At 45.0% G+C, this 18,155-nt stretch overlaps 1 protein-coding gene across 1 annotated transcript; it reads left to right on the top strand.

Moving 5' to 3' along the window:
* Positions 1-15,888: 15,888 nt before the first annotated feature.
* Positions 15,889-17,285, top strand: LOC132407129 (eotaxin-like). The gene is made up of 3 exons (XM_059993425.1): positions 15,889-16,161; positions 16,514-16,622; positions 16,709-17,285. The coding sequence occupies exons 1-3, from the start codon at positions 16,083-16,085 to the stop codon at positions 16,938-16,940; spliced, it is 420 nt and encodes a 139-aa protein (XP_059849408.1). The 5' UTR covers positions 15,889-16,082; the 3' UTR covers positions 16,941-17,285.
* Positions 17,286-18,155: the final 870 nt, after the last annotated feature.

Below are 18,155 nucleotides of genomic sequence, written 5' to 3'. Positions count from 1 at the left end.
ATTCCTTGGGGTTTTCCTTAATCCTGCTTGCCAAGGCATTCTCATGGCCCCTTCTGGCTCTCTGAATTTCATTCTTGAGCTCCTTCCAGCTAGCCTTATAATCTTCTAGATTTCTATCATTACCTAGTTTTTTGAACCTTTCATAAGCTTTTCTTTTCTTCTTGACTAGATTTTCAACAGCCTTTGTGCACTACAGTTCCGATACCCTACCATCCTTTCCCTGTCTCATTGGAACGTACTTATGCAGAACATCATGCAAATATCCCCTGAATGTTTGCCACATTTCTTCCGTACATTTCCTGCGGAAAATCTGTTCCCAATTTATGCTTCTAGGTTCCTGCCTGATAACTTCATATTTCCTGTAGAATTGTGACCACTATCTCCAAAATGCCCTCTCACTGAGAGCCCTGACTCCTGACCAGGTTCACTTCCCAATACCAGATCAAGTACAGCCTCTGCTCTTGTAGGCTTATCAACATATTGTGTCAGGAAACCTTCCTGAACACACCTAACAAACTCCACCTCATCTAAACCCATTGCTTCCTCGATGTCCCTGTTACTGGATGTTTTATAAAAAACACACAGTAGAGTTATTGACCCCTTCCTGTTTCTAACTTCCACCCACAGTAGACAATCCCTCCATGATTTCCTCCTTTTCTGCAGCTGTGACACCATCTGTGATTAACAGAGCCATGCCCCCACCTCTTTTGCCTCCCTCCCTGTCCTTTCTGAAACATCTAAAGCCTGGCGCTCGAAGTAGCCATTCCTAACCCTGAGCCATCCAAGTCTCTGTAATGGCCACAACATCATAACTCCAAGTACTGATCCATGCTCTAAGCTCATCCACTTTGTTCATGATACTCCTTGCATTAAAATAGACACATCCTTTCTCTATCACCTGCCTATCCTCCCTCTCACATTGTCTCTAAGCTTTCTTGATTTGTGAGCCAACTGCCCCTTCCTCTGTCTCTTTAGTTCAGTTCCCACACCCACCCCCAGCAATTTTAGTTTATACTCTCAATAGCCTTAGCAAACCTCCCTGCCAGGATATTGGTCCCCCTTGGATTCAAGTGCAACCTGTCCTTTTTGCACAGGTCACACCTGCCCCAAAAGAGGTCCTAATGATCTAGAAATCCACCTCACTCTATTCCTATTCTCAGTGTCGCGTGACACAGGCAGTAATCCCGAGATGACTACCTTTGAGGTCCAGTTTCTCAACTTCCTTCCTAACTCCCTGTAGTCTGTTTTCAGGATCTCCTCCCTTTTCCTACCTTGTGTCATTGGTGCCAATATGTACCATGACCTCTGGCTGTTCACCTTCACACTTTAGGATATTGTTGATGTGATCAGAAACATCCCAGACACTGGCAGCTGGGAGGCAAACTACCATCCATGTTTCTTTCCTGCGTCCACAGAATCGCCTGTCTGACCCCCCCCTAACAATAGAGTCCCCTATCACTGCTGCCACCCTTTTCCTCTCCCTACCCTTCTGAGCCACAGGGCCAGACTCTGTGCTAGAGGTGTGGCCACTGTTGCTTCCCACAGGTAGGCCGTCTCCCCCAACAGTACTCAACAGGAGTACTTATTGCTAAGGAGGACAGCCACAGGGGTACTCTCTGCTATCTGACTTTTGCCCTTCCCTCTCCTGACTGTTACCCTTTTCTCTGTTCCCCAAGGCCCTGGTGTGCCTATTTGCCTATAGCTCCTCTCTAACACCTCCTCACTTTCCCTGGCCAGATGAAGGCCATTGATGTGGCCTCTAAGGAGCTGCAGATCATCGCACCTGGTGCAGAGGTGGCTGCCTGATTAGCATGTCACTGATGGAATTAATATGATAGTAGTCAAAGGGTAATTCAGTAACAGAGCTTAGAAGTTGACCTCTCAGCCCAAGTATTGAATCCGCTAGCTAGCTTGTTAGTTCTGTCTGGATAATGTGAGTGAATGTAGTTTTTTTGAACTTTATTTCAGCTGGAGTTTTATGAAAAGATGCTGTACTTGTTCTACCTGTAATGCAGCTCACAGTTCCATACTTATGGCCTAATTTAAGCATCTGGTCAGAGGTTTCATTGCAGTCTTGCTGATTCACCCTCATAAATTCAATCTTAACACCCTCTGAAACAGCTAATGACTATTTCCGTAAAGAAAACCTTTTCCCTTTATTCTCTTGGGGCATCCCATAAGATACTAACTTTCTGTTTAATGCTTTTTAAAAAAAATACTCAGAAATAACTTGTGCTTGTTTGAAATGACTCATTTGTGATCTAGGAAATAAGGGAAAGTATTACTACTTCAAATTTAGAACTTTGAAATAACACAGAAAAGATTGCAGCAACTTCCTCCTACATCTGATTTTATCCAATATGCAGCATTTTTATTACCATTGAGTGAATTTTATTTGAATTGGCTCGTCAGCTCACAGATCCAGACCTGATGCCCAATTAAACTGAACATCTTCTACATGTACAAAACATTACTCGCCATTCCCTGCATACCTTTATGTTTATCTAAATGTATTTTAAACACCACGATTGAATCTGCTCCCACCACGCCACCTGGCAGCTCGTTCTGGGCATAATTCATTATCTGTGTAAAAATAAAGAAATAAAATGCAGACTGTTTACCCTCTCATGTGCTAGCCCTCAGTCTCCAATAATCCAGAGTAAATTGCCTTGGTTTGACCAACCTCTACATATATAAAAATAACAGGGTTGTTAACAGGGGGATTTCAACTTCCTTAATAAAAACTGGAACCTTCTTAGTGCAAGGGGTTTAGGTAGGGCAGAATTTGTTAAGTGAATCCTGTTTTCTATGTCTATGTTTCTTATCCAAGAGGGTTTCTTGTAGATGGTCCAATGAGAGCAGGGACTGTACTGGGTAACGAGTCTAGTCAGGCGACTGACCTCTCAGTGGGTGAACAGTGACCACAACTCCTTAACTTTCGAGATAGCTATAAATAAGGATAGTTATGATCTTAGTAGTAGAGTCTTAAATTGGAGTAGGGCAAATTATGAGGACATTAGGCAGGAACTAGGAAGAGTTAATTAGGAACACCTTCTTTTCTGGCAAGTCCATATCAGACATGTGGAGAGTGTTAAAAGATCAATTGCACAGAGTACAGGAAAGATATGTTCTGTTAGAAAGAAGGACAAGAGAATTAGGAAAGGTCCTTGGCAAGTAGGATTAAGGTAAACCAAGTTCGATGTCCATTCAGATCCTGTGCAGTGCTACGCACCCCCTCCCTCATACCTAATGGTAGTGCAGCCAGTTAGAATGCTCTCCACTTTATGTCTGTAGAAATTTGCCAGTGTCTTTGATGAAATATCAAATCTTCTGTAAGTCTGAATGAAATATAGCTGCTGTCATGCCTTCTTTGTAAATGCATCAATATGCTGAGCCCAGAATAGATCCTCAGAGATCTTGACACCCAGGAACTTGGATTTACTCATCCTGTCCACTACTGATCAGTGTGTGTGTGTGTGTGTGTGTGTGTGTGTGTGTGTGTGTGTGTGTGTGTGTGTGTGTGTGTGTGTGTGTGTGTGTGTGTGTGTGTGTGTGTGTGTGTGTGTGTGTGTGTGTGTGTGTGTGTGTGTGTGTCCTCATCTTACCCTTTCTGAAATTTACAACTAGTTCTTCGGTCTTACTGATATTGAGTGCAAGATTGTTGCTGTAACACCACTCAACCCTGTACACTTCTTTAGGATCTATCTCACTCCTGTACGCCTTCTTGTCACCATCTGAAATCCTGCCAGCAATAATTGTGCTGTCAGCAAATTCATAGGTGGTTTTTGAGTGGTGCCTAGCTACGCAGTCATGTTGTAGAGAGAGTAGAGCAGTGGACTAAGCACACATCCTTGAGGTGCGCCAGTGTTGATTATCGGTGAAGTGGAACTCTTATTTCTGATCCCCACAGACCATGGTTTTCGGGTGAGAAAGTCAAGGACCAAGTTGCAGAGGGAGGTATAGAGGCCCAGGTTTTGGAGCTTTTTGATCAGAACGGAAGGAATGATTGTGCTGAACTCTGAGCTGTGGTCAGCGAACAGCAGCATGCCATAAGTATTAGTATTGTCCAGGTGATCCAAGGCCACATGAAGAGCCAATGAGATTGCATCCACCGCTGATCTATTGTGGTGATAGCTGGAGTTAATTCTAGCCACAACCAACCTCTCAAAGTGCTTCATCTCAGTAGATGTGAGTGCTACTGGACGATAATCATTAAGGCAGCTTATCCTGCTCTTCTTGGGCACTGGTATGATTGTTTCCTAGCCACGTTATCCCTCGTAATAGCAACACAACTCACTACTGCCCCCTGACACTCTAGAACCTTCAGCATACTGCTAGTGTTTTCCACACTGAGGACTGATGCAAATACTTATTCAGTTCATCTGCCATTTCCTTCTTCCCCATTACCGCCTCTCCAGCATTATTTTCCAGTGGTCCAATATCCATTTTCATCTCTCATCTACTCTTCATATATCTGAGAAAACATTTGGTATCTTCTTTGGTTATTGGCTAGTTTACCATCATATTTCATATTTTCCCTTCTGATGGTTTTTATAAGTTCCCAATCTAACTTCCCATTAATTTTTGCCTTATCATGTGCCCTCTCTTTGGCTTTTATGTGGTCTTTGGCATCCTTTGTTCGCTTCAATTGTATGCATGATTTGTATTTTCTTTTTCTTTTCTTTTGTGCATCAGGTATTGATCTTTTATTTTTTTCTTTAATTTGGTCCTTTCGTGTTTCTTGCTTTGTGGCTACCTGTAAGCAAACAAATCTCAGGGATGTATAATTTATACATTTTTTGATAATAAATATACTTTGAATCTTTGAATTTTCGAGCTTTGTCAGCCAGAATTTTGTTATCCTGCCTTTAGAATACTTCTTTGGGATGTATCTATCGAGCATCAATCAAATTGTTCCCAGAAACTCCAGCCATTGCTGCTCTGCTATCATCCCTGCCAGTATCTCCTTCCAATCAATTTTGGCCAGCTCCTCTCTCAAGATTCTGTAATTCCATTTTCTCCTCTAAAATACTGATACATCTGACTTTAGTTTCTCCTTCTCACATTGCACTATGAATTCTATCATATTATGATCATTGTATTCCTAAGGGTTCCTTTACTTTAAGCTCCCTTATAATTCTGGTTCATTGCACGATGCATAAACAAGAATAGCTGATCCCCAGTGGGCTCAACCATGAGCTGCTCTCAAAAGCCATGTTGTAGGAATTCTACAAATTCTCTCTCTTGGGCTCCAGCACCAACCTGAAAGGAGATGGTCGGGATACAGAGGAGCCCGTCAGGATATTGGAGGAGCCCGCCAGTGTGGGTAAGGAGGAGGTGACCTGGCTGCAGACTGTGTTGCTGCCCACTGCTTGGAAGCATCAAAGTTGGTGCAGTGTAACTGTGGGAGCTTTTCACTTGTGATCATAAGATTTTGTTGGACTGTGATGATGAATGTTGCTGCAAACGTGTTATCCTTGTCTGGTGGATTGACGGATGATGTGGGATCTGTGTAGTCTCAGTTGTAGCAAATACTAGCCTCAAGCCTCTGGGTTGCCTGCTGCTGCAGACCAGGTGAGAGAGACAGAAGGATTACAGCTTAGCGTCCACGCTCGGATGGGGCTGGCCTCTCCCCCTGCCCCCCACCACTGTGTGCAAGAGGGCTATGGCAGGCTGGATTGTGCACATCTGCACACTGCCGGGAGACTCTACCATCGATTGCCAAACATAGTGCTCACGGTCTTAGGCTATATGTGTTTTTTTAAAATAAAGATGCTTCTTTGCTCGCTATTTTGAATGTTTTGTACCTTGGCCCTAGAGGAACGCTGTCTTGTTCAGCTGCATCTATGTATGGTTTGAATAATAACTAAATTTGATTTGATTTGATTTTGATGTTCCCAGTCTACCTGCATTTTGAAATCCCCCATGACTAATATAACATTGCCTTTTTGACATGCCTCTTCTATCTGCTGTTGTAAATTGCAGCCCACATCTTTGCTACTGTTCGGATGCCTGTACATTACTGCCATCAGAGTCATTTTACCCTTGCACTTCCTTAGCTCTACCCACAAGGATTCTACACCTTCCTGTGGCATCTCTTTCAAAATGATTTGATTTCATTTTTTACCAACAGAGGCTCCCCACCCTCTGTCTACCTGCCTGACCTTTCAATACAAAGTGTAACCTTAGGTGCTAAGCTCCCAGCTGGAATTTTCTTTCAGCCATGACTCAGTGATGCCCACATCATACATTCCAATCTCTAATTGTGCTACAAGATCATCTACCTTATTCTATAAGCTGTGTGCATTCAAATATAACACCTTCAGTCCTGTATTCATCACTCTTTTCAATTTTGTCTTCCTTTTACATTGCAACTCATACCATTGACTGCAAGTTTACCAAATCATCAGCCAAACCCTGCTAACAGTCTCACTACACACTGCCTCTGTTTCTAAACCAACTGCTCTATCTTCAGCCCGATCACTCCAGTTCCCATCCCTCTGCCAAAATAGCTTAAAACCTCCCAGACAATCCTAGCAACCTGCCTGCGATGATTTGGGCCCCCCCTGGGGTTCAGAGGTAACCTATCCCTTTTATATAGGTTGTACATTTCACAAAAGAGATCCCAATGACACATAAATCTGAACCACTGCCCTCAGCAGTAGATTCTCAGCCACACATTTATCTGCCTTGTCTGCCTACCTACCTGATCTTTCGATACAACGTGCATCCTTAGATGTTAAGCTCTCAACTATAATCTTCTTTCAGTCATGACTCAGTAATGTATGCAACGTCATACCTGCCAATCACTAACTGCACTACAAGGTCATCTACCTGATTCTGAATAGTGCGTGAATTCAAATACAACACCTTCAGTCCTGTATCCGTCAGGACTGGAGACAAAAACTGAGGAGCAGATTTAGAAGGTGGGGGTGGGAAGAAAGAAACACAAGGTGATAGGTGAAACTGGGAGGGGGAAGGGTGAAGTAAAGAGCTGGGATGTTGATTGATGAAAGAGATACAGGGCTGGAGAAGGGGCAGTCTGATAGGAGAGGACAGAGGCCATGGAAAGAAGAAGGGGGAGAGAAGCACCAGAGGAAGGTGATGGGTAGGTAAGGAGATACGGTGAGAGAGAGAAAAGGGGACGGGATATGGTGAATGGGGAATGCTAAACGGGTGGAGGGGGCATTACCAGAAGTTCCAGAAATCGATGTTCATGCCTTCAGGTTGGAGGCTACCCAGAAGGAAGATAAGGTGTTTCTCCTCCAAACTGACACTAGAGGAGGCCATGGACTGACATATTGGAGTGGGAATGGGAGGTAGAATTAAAGTGGGTGGCCACTGGGAGATCCCGTATGTTCTGTGGACAGAGCGTAGGTGCTCAGTGAAGCAGTCTCCCAATCTATGTTGAGTCTCACCGATATACAGGAGGCCACACTGGTCCGAGTATATGACCCCAACAGACTAAGGGGTGAAGTGCTGCCTCGCCTAGAAGGACTGTTTGAGGCTCTGAATGGTAGTGAGAGAGGAGGTGTAGGGGCAGGTGTATGACTTGTTCTGCTTGCGAGAACGGGATGGCATTTTTGCAAGAGGCAGGGTGGGAAGAGGAATAGTCCAGGTAGCTGTGAGAGCCTTAGGCTTATAGTAGATATCAGTAGATAAGCCGTCTCCAGAGATGGAGACAGAACGATCAAGAAAGAGAGGGAGGTGTCAGAAAAGGACCAGGTAAATTTGTCTGCCAGAGAAAGCAGGATCTCCCAGTGGCCACACATTTTAATTCCACATCCCATTCCCATTCTGATATGTCTATCCATGGCCTCCTCTACTGTCAAGATGAAGCCACACTCAGGTTGGAGCAACAACACCTTATATTCCGTCTGGGTAGCCTCCAGCCTGATGGTATGAACATTGATTTATCTAACTTCTGTTAATGCCAAGGGAGAGGAAATTAATGGGAAATGAGCAATCAATGGACTGGACCATGACATCAGGTTATTACTTAAATGATAAAAGCTTACAGCATGCTGCTATACAGAAGGATTTGGGAGTGCTTGTTCATGAGTCACAAAAGATCAGTTTGCAGGTGAAACAGGCTATCAAGAATGCAAATTGAATATTGGCCTTCATTGCTAGAGGGATTGAATTTCAGAGCAGTGAGGCTATGCTGGCACTGTACAGGGTACTGGTGGGGCCGCACCTGGAGTACTGCGTCCATTTCTGGTCTCCTTACTTGAGGAAGGATATACTGGCTTTGGAGGTGCTGCAGAGGAGATTCATCAGGTTGATTTCAGAGATGTGCTGCTTAGGCTATGAGGAGAGATTGAGTGGCCAGGGACTGTACTCACTGGAATTCAGAAGAATGAGAGGAGATCTTATAGAAACATATATAATGATGAAATGAATAGATATGATAGAGGCAGGAAAGTTGTTTCCACTGGTAGGTGAGACTGGAACTAGGGGACATAGCCTCAAGATTCGGAGAGAGGGTTTAGGATGGAGATGTGGAGCAACAGTTTTTCACAAAGAGTGGTGAATCTGTGGAATTCTCTGCCCAGTGAACCAGCAGAGACTACTCAGTAAATAAATTTAAGACAAGGTTGGATAGATTTTTGCAAAGTAGGGGAATTGAGGGTTATGGGGAAAAGGCAGGTAGGTGGAGATGAGTCCATGACCAGATCAGCCATGATCCTATTATATGGCGGAGCAGGTTCGATGGGCCAGATGGCCTACTCCTGCTCCTATTTCTTATGTAAATAGGACTAGGTTGGTGGTCACTATGGTAAGCAAGGTCGAGATGGACTGAAGGGCTTGTTTCCTGCTTCATGACCGAATGAGCCCGACAGTCTCATTAACCAATCCCTCCAGGCTATCCTCCCTGAGTACCATAGTGATTTTCTTCCCGTTCAGGAGTGCCATACCCATGATGTGGATATCAGCTGGATGTGGAGAGAATGTTTCCTGTGGTGGGGACATCCAGAACTAGAAGTCACAGCCTCAAAATTGAGTGGTATCTTTAAGATCACAGGTAAGGAGTGATTTTTTTCTTTAAGCCAGAGAGTAGTAAATCTGTGGAATGCTCTGCCACAGACTGCAGTAGAAGCCAAGTCTGTGCATATATTCAAGGTGGAAGTTGATCTTTTTTTGTTAGGTTAGGGCATAAGAGGATATGGCAAGTATGGGGCTGAGTGGGGTCCAGGGTCAGCCATGATGGAATAGTGGAACAGACTTGATGGGCTGAACAGCCTGATTCTGCTCCTGTGTCTTATGGTCTTATGATCTTATGCCACACCTGGAACTTCTGTAGCCTGGAACACTGAGCCACCAACCCAGTACATCACTCAAGCAACTTTCATAGATTGCATCAAAATCATCGTCCCAGGTGCTGATCCAGCATCTCTAAATGGCTGATCTTGCAGTTTTATTCATATCCCAGTGCACGGAGACAACTTGTATAATTGGAATTGTATTCTTATTATTCAATTTTTCTTCATCTTTGAAAACAGACGGTGTGGAATTTCTGAAGGAAGTCAGAGGTGCCATTACATAGAATGTGGGCCCAGGAAGTTAACTCAAGAACAGCCAGTCGGAGAATTCCTGCACTTCCCTTTTTATGGAACACTAAAGCAGTGGCCAGTGCTAGTGTTTGAGGGACTTTCCAGACAAGCCCTAATTTCATAAAGCAGAATATGGGAGCTGGTGAATCACACGATCATCAATTCCATCCTGGTATAGGACAAGATGAAGGCAGCGCTCTGCGTGGTCATAATTTTGAAAGCTCTGTGGATCTGCTGTTTCAAGCAAGCTGCACCCGCCCCGGGTAAGAGATTTTCCCGCTACATGTTTTTGGATTTCTCTGGAATTTTTGATCTCCATCTGAACTTTGACACTGACTTTGCTGCTCCTCTGGATTTACTACTCTGTAAATACCATAGTGAACACAGTACTTGGACTGTGATTTGGTCACTGCTTCAATGCCCTGACACTTCCAGGGGACCATTTTTGTCCCTTACTATCCCTATGCTCTTAACAAATCTGTAGAATGGCTCAGGATTCTCCTTTACCTTGTCTGCTAGAGCAACCTCATGCCTCCTGGTTTCTTTGTTAAGTGTTTTCTTGCATGTCTCAAATTCTTATACTCCATGAGTACATCATTTGTGTTGCCAATACCTGCTATTCGCCTTCTTTTTTCCCTAAACCTGTTTTCTTTACCTTTTTATTCTGACAGGCATGGACAAGCTTTGTGCTGTCAAATTTTCACCTTTGAAGGCCTCAGACTTACCAAGTCCATTTTTGTCAGAAAACAGCCTGCCCTAATCCAGCTCCTTTCTGATACCTTCAAAACTGAGACGTACAAAAAAGCTGGATGAACTCAGCAGGTCGGGCAGCATCCGTTGAAAGGAGCAGTCAATGTTTCAGGTCGAAACCCTTCATCAGGACTGAAGAAAGCGGGGCCAGGGGCCCTAAAAAGAAGGTGGGGGAAGGGTGGAAAACCAATCAGAGGAAAGATCAAGGGGTGGGGGAGGGGATAGGCAGGAGAGGTGAAGAAGGAATCTAAGGGGAAAGCACTATGTGTAGTAGGAGAAGGCTGAGTCATGAAAGGTGATAGGCAGCTAGAAGAGGAGACAGAGTGAAGGTGGGATGGGGGAAGGGAGAGAGCGGGAATTACCAGAAGTTGGAGAATTCGATGTTCATTCCAAGGGGCTGGAGACTACCCAGACGGTATATGAGATGTTGTTCCTCCAACCGCAGTTTGGCCTCATCATGGCAGTAGAGGAGGTCCGGTATGGACATATCCGAATGGGAATGTGAAGGAGCGTTGAAATGAGTGGCTACCGGGAGATCCTGTATGCTGTGGCGGACGGAGCATAGGCGCTCGAGGAAGCGGTCCCCCAATCTGCGTCAGGTCTTGCCGATGTAGAAGAGGCTGCACCAGGAGCACCGGAGGCAATAGATTACCACAACAGACTCACAAGTGAAGTGTTGCCTCAACTGGAAGGACTGTTTGGGGCCCTGAATGGTGGTAAGAGGGGCAGGTGTAGCACTTACGCTTGCAGGGATAAGTGCCAGGTGGGAGTTCTGTGGGGAGAGACGTGTGGACCAGGTAGTCGCGGAGGGAACGATCCCTGCGAAAAGCAGAGAGAGGTAGGGAGGGAAAGTTGTCCTTAGAGATGGGGTCCTGTTGAAGATGGCGGAAGTTGCAGAGGATAATATGCAGGATCTGGAGGCTGGTGGGGTGATAGGTGAGGACAAGGGGAATGTGGTCTCTGTTGTCATGACGGGAGGATGGGCTGAGGGCCGAAGTGTGGGAAATGGGGGAGATATGGGTGAGGGCATCATTGATGACGGCAGAAGGGAAACCACGATTCTTAAAGAAAGAGGACATTTGGGATGTCCTGGAATGGAAAGCCTCATCCTTGGAGCAGATACGGCAGAGACGGAGGAACTGGGAATAGGGAATAGAATTTTTGCATTTGGCAGGGTGGGAAGAGATATAATCAGGGTAGTTATGGGAGTTGGTGGGTTTATAGAAGATGTCAGTGGACAGTCTATCTCCAGAGATGGAGACCGAGAGGTCAAGAAAGGGCAGAGAAGCGTCCGTGATGGACCAAGTGAATTTGAGGGCTGGGTGAGAGTTAGAGTCAAAGTGGATGAAATTGACGAGCTCAGCATGGGTGCAGGAAGCAGCACCAATGTAGTCGTCAATGTATCGAAGGAAAAGTTGGGGAGCAGTACCAGTATAGATTTGGAGCATAGACTGTTCCACATAACCCACGAAGAGGCAGGCATAGCTAGGGCCCATGCGAGTGCCCATAGCTACTCTATGACCCTTGGTCTGAAGAAAGTGGGAAGAGCCAAAAGTGAAGTTATTAAGTGTGAGTATCAGTTCCGCTAACCTGAGGAGTGTGGTGGTGTTGGGGAACTGGTGAGGTCTATTGCCTACCCATCAAAATTGGCCTTTCTCCAATATAGAATGTCAACCCACGGACCAGACCTATCCTTTTCTATATTTACTGTGAAACTAATGGCATTATGATCACTAGATGCAAAGTGGTCTCCTGCACAAACATCTGTCACCCGATGTCTCATTCCCTAATAGCAGATCAAGTATCGCACATTCTCTTGTCGGCACTTCTGTGTACTGATTATGGAAAGATTCCTGAACACGTTTGACTGTCGCTTAACCCCGTGACGGGTTAAAGAACCAGCAGAAATGGAAAACACTTTGGAGTCTGGTATTGCTGTTAACTAATAGCGTTTATTAGCAACTATGCCATACAGTAATAAAAATGCAGATATATCAAACAGGTTAGCAATGATTATATATATACATAAGTGTGGAAATAGGAAAACCAAGCTTCTTCAAGCCTAGGGGTAAATAGATACAGTCTTATGATGATGAAGAAAGTTCAGTTCAGTTTGTGGTATTTAGTGGAGAAGAGCTGGAGAGAGAGAGAGGTGTGTAGGTCTTCAGGTGAGCTGGTACCGTCGATCTTCCCGTTGTCCTCTGAAATCCTTTTAAAGTCACCGACTGTGACCATAACAAAGGTGACCGTTCTTCTGTGGTGGAATTTTCAAGCCAGGCCAGGGTTGGACAGAAAAATAACTCCCCACCGGTCACACCTTTTCTGCACTGCGAGAGCCACTGATCGGTTCTCCTGATCGTTCCTCCAAAAACCCACCTTCCTGTGGGCACAACAAAGCTCATCCAGTGTCCAAAACCGTGTGTCTGTGTGTCCAGCAGCTGACCTGGCATTCATCTCAGCATGCAGAACCCCAGCTGTCTATCAAACTGCTCCACCCTCCTCTCTCTGTAAGAATTGACAAGCAGGCAGTGTCCTTGTGGAAATGTAAACAAACAGCCGAGAAGCCACAACATCAATCTCCTGAGCATTCTTCACCTCTCTCTCTCTCTCTCTCTTAATAACAAGGACTCTGCATTGTACACCTCCCTCTTTCTCTTCCTTGTTAAGAGCAGAGTTCATAGGGTCAATTCAAGACCCCATCATAAGACAAACTCCATTCCATCTGGTACTTTTACAGTGTAGGAGTCTCAGACAATAATTGACAAAAATAATTTTATAAATAAATTAAACACAGTAATCCCACCCAGTTAAAAAAAAATTTCTTAGTAAAAGCTCAAAGTGAAATTTATTATCAGAGTTCTGTACAAACATGTCAGCACAAACAACCACGCGGTTCTTCCTCTTTGGGCATACTAACAAATCTATAGAACAGTGACAGTAAACAAGATGTAGAAACTGTAAACATCAGTAGGCTAGGCAACCCTAGGGAATTTCTCAGGTAGGGATATACTCAGCACAGCTTTGAGGGCTGAAGGGCCTGTATTGTGCTGTGGGTTTTCTATGTTTCTTTCAGAAACTGTAGACAAACTGTGCAAAAGCTGATATAAATAAATAGCCATAAAAGCAAGCATGAAATAAGATACTAGAGTTCTTAAATGATTACAGTTATCCCTTGAGTGTAAGAGCCTGATGGTTGAGTGGTAGTAACTGTTTTTAAACCCGGTGATGTGAGTCCTGAGTCACTTGTTCCTTGTACCTGATGGCAGCAGCGAGAAAAGAGCATGGCCTTGGTGGTGACGGATCTTTGATGACCGATGCTGCTTTTCTACAGCAATGTTTTATGTTATGTGTTCAGTGTTTGGGAGCATTTTACCCATGATGTGCAGGGCCAAATCTGCTACCTTTTGTAGGATTTTCCACCCAAAGGCCATAATGCACCCAACCAGCTCACTATCCACTACACGTCTATTGAAGTTTGCCAAGGTTTTTGATGACATACCAAACTGCTGCAGTCCCCAGAGGAACTAGGGGTACTGTCATGTTTTCTTTGCTATTATACTTAAATGATTTGTCCAGGACAGGCGTTCTGAGATAGAGACACCCAGAAAATGAAAGTTACTGACCCTCTCCACCTCTGGTCCTCTGATGAGTACTGGCTCATGGACTCTGCTTTCGCGCTCCTGGACTACAATCGGTCCCTTGGTCTTATTGACATTGAGTGAGAGGTTGTTATTAAACCATTCAGCCTAATTTTCAATCTTCTTCCTGAAAGCTGATTCATCACCACCTTTGATACAGCCCAAAGCAGAGCTGTCATCATCAAACGTGTATATGGTGTTGGATCTGTACTTAGCCATACAATCATAGGTGTAAAGCAAGTAGAGCAGGGGGCTAAGTACACATCCCTGCAGTGCTCCTGTGCTGCTGGAGATTGCGGAGGAGCCAATCCAAACAAACTGGGGTCTACAATCCAGGACCTAATTGTACAAGGCAGCATTGAAGCCCAGTTCTTAGAGTTTACTTATTAGTTCTGAGGGGTGATATAGCCACAGTTAAACAATTCTGTCATGAGAATGCAGACTAGCTGAGAGAAAATGCAATTAACTGGGCTAGAAGCCACCAGAATATTTTCAAGGAAAAACTTGCCTCCTTTCACACTACTGTATGTTCTGCAAACAGAGCCCATTTCCAGGATTATTACAGAGAACAGCAGTGATTGGAGAATATTGTTCTCAACTACAACCCAACTCTTCAACTATGCTCTGACCAACAATGCCCTAGTAGATCATCTGCCACAAAATGTGAGGAACTTACAATATTTTTAAATCAACAAAATTACTGTATAGCTAGATAGTGGTATCTTCCAAAACAAAACTCATAACTCCATACATGCAAACACCCCTCCCTCATCTTACAATCTAGCCCTGTATTCTTCTTCTCTGGTCCTTCCAGGATATTCACCCTTTTTACAACTGTAGCAATTCCCTTGATCAGCAGGGAAACATTCCCTTCTCAACTGCACCTCCACCTGTCATGCCTGAAACCTCTATTCTCGTACACTGAAAACCACTCTTTTATTCCCAAGTTGTAACTGTGCAGTGTCACAGGGTGGTGATGAATGCTTTTAGACTATTTGAGCTGACAAGTTACTGTATGGCACATTTGGACAAGTCATTGATAAGGCCACGCTTTGAGTATTGTGTCCGGTTGTGGTAGCCCTGTTATAGGAAAGATACCATTAAACAGGACAGGTTGCAGGGAAGATCTGGGAAGATGCTAACAGAATTCGAGCATCTGCATTACAAGGAAAGGTTGGGTAGGCAAGGACTTTATTCTTAAGAATTTGGGAGATCGAGGCGTGATCTTATAGAGAAGTATAAAATGATAAAGAGCACATAAATCACGTGCAGAACGCAAAAAGATATTCCTCAGAGTAAGACAACTGAAATGGACAGGAGAGAGTATCCTTAAAAAGGATCTGAGTTGTAACTCCGCCATCAGCTGCCAAAGGTTTCATTGATGCCTGAACGACTGATAAAAACTTCGGATATGCACATGGTTCGGAAGCATTATGAAAAATACAGTCCAATCGCGACGACTGGGACCAGGTTGCTGGTCACTATGGAAAGGACGAGCTGGACTGAAGGATCTGTTTCCTGTTGAGTGACCGAATGAGCCCGAGAGTTTTATCAGCCCATCCCTCCAGGACATCGACCCTGAGCAGCGCAGTAATTCTCTGCCCCATCAGGAGGGCCATGTCCGCTCTGTCACGCCTGGAGTTTCTATACTCAGGGACATTGAATCGCCAGCCCTGTACTTCACTCAACCAACTTGATTGCAACTCAATCAACTTTCTTTGATTGCAACAGTATTATCATCCCATGTGCTGTCTCTAAACGGTTGATCTTGCACTTTCATCCATATCCCAGTCCACGGAGAGAACGCATGCGTTTGAAACTAGCTCTTGTATTTCAACTTTCTCTTCCCCTCTGAATCGGATGTGGGATTGCCTGAAAGAAGTCAGACGCGCTAGTACTAAGAAAGTCCGCCCCAGAAAGTTAAAGAGCACCCTTTACAGCTGAACTACCGAACGGCCATTCGGAGAATTCCTGTACTTCCCTTTTTATGGAACATCGGAGCAGTGGCCAGTGCTGGTTTGGGGACTTTCCAGGGAAGCCCTAAATTGATGACCATGAGTGCTGCCAACCCCCTTTATAAAGCAGACTATGGGAGCTGGTGAATCACACGGCCATCAATTCCATCCTGGTACAGGACAAGATGAAGGCAGCGCTCTGCGTGGTCGCAATGTTGGCAGCTCTGTGGATCTGCTGTTTCAAGCAAGCTGCACCCGCCCCGGGTAAGAGATTTTCCTTATTCCCAATATTCCATACCCAATCCCGACAATGCACCGTGATCAGCTGCGGGGAGCAGCTCTCCCGCTTCCCATCGGTTGGCGGTGATATTGAACAGCTCACAGTGGAATGATTCTCTTGGAGGGAGGGTCGGGAATGGCAGTCAGTCAAAGGGACTGGAAGGGTCATCAGACCGGTAGGGGAATGGCGTACAGTAGTTTGTATGAAGGACGGGGTTACACCGTTAAATGTCTTGGGTTGGAAAGGCCTTCATGCGCGAGGCAGTGCGTTCACGTGGGTTAAGGTGGGTTGAGTTATCTAGCGGTGTCTAACTATTTGTTTTTCCTTCTCCCTCAGCTTCAATCATAACGCTAGAATGCTGTGAGAGGTTTAGGACCACGCCCATTCCTCGCAAGAGGCTTAAGAGCTACACGGAAGCTCTCTTGTGCCCGACACCTGCTGTCATGTAAGTGTTTCAACGTGCAACTGCAAAATGTTTGAGAACAATGGTTGATGACTCTCCCGTAATCGCCACTGTTTGTTCTGCTTCAGATTCACCAACAAGAGGAATATGAAGATTTGCGCTAGAGCCAAGGAGGAATGGGTTAAAGAGTCAGTGGAGTACCTGGACAGGAAACACCAGGGTGGCAAAGACGAAGTGAAATCTCCAGACTTCAACGAGGTCTCAAGAGCTAGTTTTGAACGTGGGTTCAATTCTTCCCGGCTCCCGAATGGAGGTGAAACTTCAGCATCGACTCGGGAAGTTGACGCTGGTGCCCAGTGAAGAAAGAGAGCTGAGTTTGAATCATATTCACAGTTTACAGACAGACAGCCAGGAATACTTTATTCATCCTGAGGGAAATTGTGTTTTCGTGACAGTCTCACCAACCAAGAATAGTGCAGAAATATAGCAATATAAAAACATAAATAATTAAATAATGATGAGTAAATTATGCCAACTGGACATTAGTCCGGGACCAGCCTATTGACTCAGGGTGTCTGACACTCCGAGGGAGGAGTTAAAGCCGTGTCTGCATGTTTCATTCAGAGGTCAGATTAGGACCCGGTGCGTTATAGTATCATAAACCTACGATGTTAACTGGATCTCTATCGCGTGTTGTATGGAGTTGTTAAATTAATCTTATTTTGTTTGTACATTTGTTAAGTATTAATAAAGATTGAAAGTGACGTGGGCTGTGCTGTGTGTGAGCTTTGATCAGCGTCACGTGATTTGCATGGGCTGAGACTGAGCTGGGAGTATCGCTGCAGGGGAGGGGACGTGTGTGTGATCGTTGACAGATCTCTCCATGTCATTCCTTGCAATGGGACTGGAATTCCGAGATACACCCCAGGGTGAGGAACGTTAGGAAAGAATCAAACTTTTGGGCGAGTTTGCCCATCCAGTTTCCGATCACTGAGTTCCCTCACTGACCCGTCATTCACAGACTAGGAAGTGCTGGAGCCCCAGTACTGATTCCTGCCCCACGCCGTCCCCGCCTCCCATTCGTTAATGATGTTGAATGGCAAATCGGCCCATTGATTCCGGCTCTCTGTACTTGTCAGTGCTCCACTCTCCGCCCTCTGCCCTAACCACTGTGCCATGGTGCCACGGATGTTCTACTGGGTCGCATTTCTTATCGACGAGGAAGAAGGACGTCCCATCATTTCTCCCTCTCAGTCATTCGCATAGTCCCATTCCGCCTTATTCTCTGTAACGTATTCTCTCTGCGATGGGATCAGCTCCCCGATCCTCACTGGGGCCAATAACAAAAGTCAATTAAATCTGTCATTCTCGTGCCACCTTATCAGAAACCGTTTGGAAATCCTGTACACTCCCTCTGCTACTCCTACCTTATCATCTTAACTGTTCCATAGGTGCCATGGGTTCATGCAGCACAGAACCAGGCCCTAACATAGCATTTGCCAACTGAACAGGCTATGACCAAGGTTCTCTGAAGGTGGCAACACAGACAAATAGAGTGGTGAAGAAGGTATGGGG

Source organism: Hypanus sabinus, chromosome 17, assembly GCF_030144855.1.
Source record: "Hypanus sabinus isolate sHypSab1 chromosome 17, sHypSab1.hap1, whole genome shotgun sequence".
NCBI lineage: Eukaryota > Metazoa > Chordata > Chondrichthyes > Myliobatiformes > Dasyatidae > Hypanus > Hypanus sabinus.
The sequence above is the reverse complement of the archived record's forward strand: the minus strand, read 5'-3'. Positions and strand labels throughout refer to the sequence as shown.